Raw genomic sequence first — 6,714 nt, 5'->3', positions numbered from 1 at the left:
ATATCAGTCTTCCCCCCCATTCCCCCTCCCACTTTCCTTCCCTCTTCTGCTCCCCTTCCCTCTTCTAACTTTCACTTTCAGCGTCTGAAGCATCCAAAGCATTTCCAGAGCTCTTTGGAAGCTCCGAACCGCTTCGGACATCTTAACTGAGCCCGCGCTTCGCTCTGGGCGTGCTGCTTCGGATGCCGAAGCGTCTGAAGTGGCCCCGGATCCGAAGCGCGATCCTAAGCCTTGCACAGCCCTAGTAAATTGGAGAGATCCCATATGCTAGGATTCACACTTCCAAAATCAAAGTTTACTTGTGTGGCCTGGACAATTTTTACTTGAACAGGTCAATAAACTGTAGAAATATATGCTGCAAATGTAGAAATATATACTGCAAATGTGAGTTAGTGTGAATAAAACCATAGGAGACTTCAGATTGTTTCCTTAATGTTATAATGTGGGCTCCCTTTGCTAATTTTAGCCTGTGGTAATTGTGTTTATTAGATGAAGTATGAATATGGTCTCAGTCTCTAAATATTTAAACTTTCCAAATGACCAGGTTTAAGAAAAGCAAAGCTATATACTAAGGGCATGTCTACACATTGCTGTACGGCAACATCGCTACAGCACCGTAGCACTTTAGTATTTTCTTTTGGAAGTATTAAAGCTTGGAGCAGTACAGTTGGTTACTGCACCATGTGAATGGTACATGGTCAGACTTCACTACTAGGTTGCTGTAGCAGTGTACTATACTGGGGGAGTGCACCACTACAGCGACATAGCTGACAATCACACATAGATCTGCATGATTGCTGTGTCGCCATAGCACGCTGTACAGTGACACGCTGTAGTGTATCGCTACATTGCTGTAGGGTAATGTGTAGACACACCCTAAGAGAACTGTGAGGAAGTGCCGTAGACTTATTGGCTCATGGTGGGCCTGATTTACTTGGACTAGCTGACCTCTGGAGATCTCTTCTGGCCCTACTTCTCTGTGACTCTGCGCCATAGAGCTGATAAGCTACTAGTTGCAGAAGGTGCTGTGATGCAAATCACTCACAACCCCTGATTTTTTGGGGTACTAGACCTAGCTGACATAAACTGAACAGTAGATAGGGCTAGTCTAGCCAGGAGATCCACTGAGTCAGTACATCACCTGGGAGACCTCTGTAGCTGGTGCTGCTATGGAACCAGTCTTTCCAGAAGAGCAAATGTTTTCACCTTCACAGCTCCTCTTTTATGAAGTGAGGTGAGAGAGAGAAACTTGCAGCCTCTCTGCCTCCAGGGGTGATTCTAGCCATTATTGATGAGGGATCAGCCTTCATGTGTTAGATATCTGTAACTAGGCAAGACTGCAAGTGATTTGGCCTTAATAATAGGATGATATCCTAAGGTTGGAGTATTCGTCTTTGTCTAGCTCTTAAGATATGGAAGTTAGACTACAGTTCTGCTGCGTCCCCTCCTTTCCCCAGTGTTTTGGGGACGTCTAAAGCATTCTGATCAACAGGGTTTTTGATGGTTTTGGGGGGGTGAATATATAAATAGTTCATGTTGGAGAAAATAGCTGAAAATTTGATGAGAAGTGGGCTTGGGACTTGGACGTCTGGGTACTTATATAAAGGGCAAGACTGACTCAAGCCAAGGTTATCACTGAGATTCAAATAAACACACACAAGTAAACAACATCTCAATGAACTCAGTTTGAGGTGGGATGAATCTAAAAAGTCAAGGTTAATGGATCTGTGAAGTGAGGTTGTTTTCTTGCTGGTAGAGGTAGTGAAGGCTGTGGGAAGGGAGAGGTTAGTCTGGAAGAATTCCTTTCTGCTTTAGGAAACCTTTTCTGGAAACAAAACAAATGACCTCTAGCCAGGAATAACTCTCAGCCTGTCCTTTAAAAATTGAACTAAGAGCAGTGCTACATTCCTCACACTTACTCATTCTATTGCCAGATTTTCTATATCTTTTCCAGAAAGTACTAGATGTGTGAAAAAAGAGGACACTGAATGCTATTTTCCCTAATATTTGGAAAATATGTGGAACTCCAAAGGATTGATGGGTTATTTTCAATAAGTACCATTCTCATTTTGGAAAGTCCAAGAGGAAACCATTGTAATTAGGATGTCTCTCATTAGTGGGAACACTTCAGCCTCACCTATTAAAGTATTAATACAGGTATTTTTACCATTCCTCAAGGTTAATTTATTAGCTATGCAAACAAAAGCAACTGACTTAAAAACCTACCCTGCAAATATGTAAGGTTCTGAGCCTCTCCTTGCAATAAAAAAAATGTATGACATTTGAAAAGTAGGGAAAGTCAAGTGTGTGTGCACTGCAGAATTTAGTGATGTTGGAATATAGAAATATATGAAAATGTAGTGCATAAACCATATTAATATGTTTTCCATATGAAAAATCAGTACTTTTCTATTGCAGTATATGTTAAATTTCTTCTGTAGGTTTTTGCCATCTATTTTCACAAAAAGGAGTTCTTTGCCTGCCAATTATACCTTAACTTTCCCCTTTAGAAACATTTACATTGTAACACAGATAAATCCAAAGTCCTTAGAAGTTAAAAAATGAACAACTTAGCATTGGTCTTAACGGAAAATTATTTCCTGTCTTACACCTTGAGGACAACCTAATCAGTTTTGTTTTTTCAGGTAAAAACTAATGAATGAAACATTGCAAAGAGTTGCCTAAATATCAAGAAAGGCTTTAAAGGACACTAAAATGGGCCAGGCAAGGACCTCTTCTGCATTTGCAACTAAATTTTGGCTTTTTAGCAAATAGACTTCAGGTGCAATGTGAAGAAATACAGGAAAAAATATACTCAGATAAATTTGGATTATTGTGTTATATCATGCAGTGTCACATATTAAACTTGGAAAGCATATCTGGAATAAGAATTTTTTTTACATAACCTTTAGACCTCTCCCCCCTCAAATTGCTTCAGCTGTGAATATTTTGTAGCTAGCTATGAAATAAAACATTCCTCTATACTTGTATTATATTAACTGATTTAATTTCTCTGATATAGGGCCCTAAAGGAGATCCAGGGTTTTCCCCAGGGCAAGCAAAACGTGGAGAAAAGGTAATCCATTCTCATTTAAAAACCAATATTATGATTATTCCCTGGCCCTTTGTATTGATGGGTCTAATCTTTTTAAGTGTTGTGTGAATTTTAGTCTCTGCTTTTCAATTAATGATCATGATAGGAAGCAGTATGACCACTGCTTTTTATATGTTGTAGTGATTAATCCTGTGTCTGGTGTTTCTCTGACATTTTGTTTTTCTAAGAATAGGTAATGGATATATGGGAGTTGGATTTTAGTGCACTACAATAAAGTAAGCCTCTTCAAAAAGGCAAAAGCATTCTGTAGTTGAAACATAACTGTCATGACTATGCTCTCATTTACATACTTACATCAGGAGTGACCCTGCTTACATCAGTAAATGTGTAAAATCTATTGCGAGTGAAGAAAGAACCACACTCAGAGAAAAATTCTGATTTGAAACAAATGTAAAAATGACTCTCAACTCAGCAGTTCTGCTCCTTTTTCTCATTCAAAATCTTATATACACTCCTTAGGGAGGAGAAAAATAGCTATTTTCTCTGGGCCAGTTTTCACATAATCTGGAAAACTGTTAACTAAATTGCAGTGGGTTTATTCAGGTGTGGCTAGGGGCAGAATATTATTTTGATATGGAGCTCACTCCAAGAACCCAGCCTTCCTTTCTGATTTCAGGTTGAGCCTGAAGGGTGGGCTGCTAAGGGGAAAAAACATTCTTATTTTCAAATAGAGCAAACTGGATTGATAAATAATAGGGATGCAACTACAGCCAGATCTTGACTGTTACTTTTTAGGTTACAGCTAAATATTACACAATTTAGGACTTGTGTGCACAGGGAATTCAGAGAGAAGTTAGTACAAAATACCAAGGATATGAATTTTAGGCTATTCTGAATTTAATCATTCAGTAGATCCTGTTATTCTGCACTAGATGTGTCTTTTCCAGATTAGATATTGTAGGATAAAAAAGGCTGACTTAAACTTCAAAAAGTCACTCTTACTGTGGAATAAGAAAATTCATAAAAGAAACTTCTCATCAACAACTATTCTGAGCCTGCTCCCTGAGTAGATGAGCCCTTAGTACAGAAACATTTCTATTACATTACCCCAGTGAAGTGAAGGCAGCAAAAGGCAGCCGTTTATGAATGAAGGATCATTCAGCTCTAAAGAGTCAGTAAGAGTATTTTATGGTGGCAAGTTCAGATAACTTGACAGTAAGAAATCAAAGATTTTCACTTCCAGTTCATATTAAGTAGGATTCTCACGATAAGCTTCCATAGTTGAACTATTTGGGTATTTTATGTCTTGCTAAAATATTTGTCAGTATAAACATATAGAGAGGTTCTTTGTGGAAGCTGTGGGTTGGATACTTATGTTTACTTCACTTTTGGACTGCATATCTACTAATTATGGTTAACACTTTAAAACCAATGTGCTAATACTGAAAATTTAATATCATGTTTATGTTTTAATGCATTAGCTAATGCTATCTGTTTTAAGAACGCTTTGTATTTATCCTAAATTATATAACTATGAGCTATATCTTTTGTTTTTATGTTAAGCCTTATTATGAAAACTTGTCAGGAGACAAACTGTTGTAACATTTTTACTAACTGCAAAATGTAGCAAAAATCCTGACTTTACATTCTTGTTACAGAAATCTGTAACAGATATATGTATTTATAGCTGTTTAAGTTATCTAAATCACTGTAACTTAAACCTTGTTACAACAGTTTGAGTTTATTTTTGCTGTACAAACATGCAGATGTAACAGTTGCATTGTAACAGGTTCTACTGGTATCATTTGATTCTGATATAACCATTGCATCTGTCTACTCCTAGACCAATTCCCAAAATGGGGCACTCTGACACATCACATTTGAATCTGGCCCACTGATTTTACAGGATTCCTGAGGTTAATAAAACTCACAAGTTGAAAAGCCATAAAAGAAGAGTTGAACATAAAAAGCAATTTGTGATATTTTAAGAAGACATAAGCTTCCACCTTGCCCTTTTTCCCACTCCCTAGGCATGGAAAGGATTCTCTTACATTTACCCACTCATATCATTATGCAGATACAAGGAGGTCTTTGAGAGTCTGAGTCTAAATTTATGCCATCCCATATTGTCTCTGGATTTGGCCCATGGTGCTAAATGAGAAAATTTGCCAATATTCTGTTTTCAGGCATATCTAAAGTATGTGGCATACTCGCCACATAAACCCCATATATATTTTTCTGTTGCTTGCAGATTTGTATGGAACTAAAAGTGACAAACATTTTCTCTAGTGCAAGAAATTTGTAATGAAAATATTGGAAAACAGACCTAATTAAATTAACCTGAAAGTTCTTTGACTCCTAAAACTCTCTTCCTGAAAATGTAGGCTTCGTAGCCAAGGAGAAAATACCTGACAACAGTTCAGTTGCTGATTCGCCAAGACTATTGCTAACATTGTCTTCTTGTCTCTGTTTCTTCTGCTTATCTGTTTGCATCAGTCCCTAGTCTCCTATCATAGGCATAGATAGTCAGCTCACTGGTGCAGGGACCATCCATTTGTTTTCTACACTGCTTAACACAAGTGTCAGATCTGATCCACAACTGAGGTTCTCAGGAACTACAAAAATGCAAAGAATGCATAGCAAGGATGATGATACTTACTTAAAGTGCAATTCATTCTAGGCAAAAGTATAGCCCTAGACTTATGTAACTTCTTCAAACCCACTAAAGATAACTAAAATACAACAATTTGGGGACCCTGTAACATAAAACATTTGTCATTTTCATCATAAATATCCTAGAGTAAAGAAAAATGTACTATGTCTCAGGTGTTTGTAATCTTTTAAAATATTCTAGTGAAATAAAATGTTTCTACTTTATTGTGTTGCACAGGGTGACATGGGTCCAATTGGTTTACTAGGTCCACCTGGTAATACAGGTGAGAAGGTAAGTTTTTGTTTTAAGTTTTGTATTTTCATCTTAAAGTCACATCCATTGGAAGGGAGTGGGATGTTTGCAGGCATGTTGAGACTGACCATATTTGAGCTGTGCAGTGCATCTTTGGGAATTTGTCATCATTTGAAATTTAAAATAATGTTCTATCAAAATATAATTTGCAAGAATAAATTGGACCATAGTCATATGTTTCATTGACCTCTTTTCCAGAATGTTTCCAACTTTATTAATAATTTTTAAAAATGAAATTTTCCCAGGGAATACAAAGTTATAGAACTTTATAGCTTTTGTCTCCTATGTTGGAAGAAGCTCAGGACTGTAGCTCTATAAGTGCTTTAAAGTCACTGTAGATTAGTAGCATAACTAAGCAGAGCAACTGGAGTGTGCAAAAATAGCCCTCACTGCAGCCATGGCTGCCTTGTGTGGAGCCACTACCCAGGACATAGAGCTGCCCTGTTACATCTCTGCTTGAGACTGTAAATTAAGTCTCTTCATTCCTTCTTCTAAAATCCAGTCCTTAGTATTAGGGAGTTGGTAAGGTTTCAGCATACTGTGCTCCTTCTTATCAGGCAGAGGGAGCAAAGCTGAACTACACATGCACTTCAGGCTGTCCATCCTCCTGGGCGGACTGCATTTTGGATTTGGTGCAGACTCCACCACTGGCAAATTGTTTCATAGTTTCATAGATTTAGGGTCGGAAGGGACC

At 37.7% G+C, this 6,714-nt stretch overlaps 1 protein-coding gene across 2 annotated transcripts in view; it reads left to right on the top strand.

Moving 5' to 3' along the window:
* COL24A1 (collagen type XXIV alpha 1 chain) overlaps positions 1-6,714 on the top strand; it is a 301,453-nt gene that overhangs the window by 66,533 nt on the left and 228,206 nt on the right. For both annotated transcript variants that reach the window (XM_019501556.1, XM_019501555.1), the window contains exons 5-6: positions 3,023-3,076; positions 5,946-5,999. In XM_019501556.1, coding sequence (XP_019357101.1) covers positions 3,023-3,076; positions 5,946-5,999 — 108 coding nt within the window. The remainder of the gene's footprint in view (positions 1-3,022; positions 3,077-5,945; positions 6,000-6,714) is intronic.

This window comes from Gavialis gangeticus, unplaced genomic scaffold (genome assembly GCF_001723915.1).
Source record: "Gavialis gangeticus isolate Ggan-Ray unplaced genomic scaffold, GavGan_comp1, whole genome shotgun sequence".
Taxonomy (NCBI): domain Eukaryota; kingdom Metazoa; phylum Chordata; order Crocodylia; family Gavialidae; genus Gavialis; species Gavialis gangeticus.
This window is presented reverse-complemented; position numbering and strand designations above follow the sequence as displayed.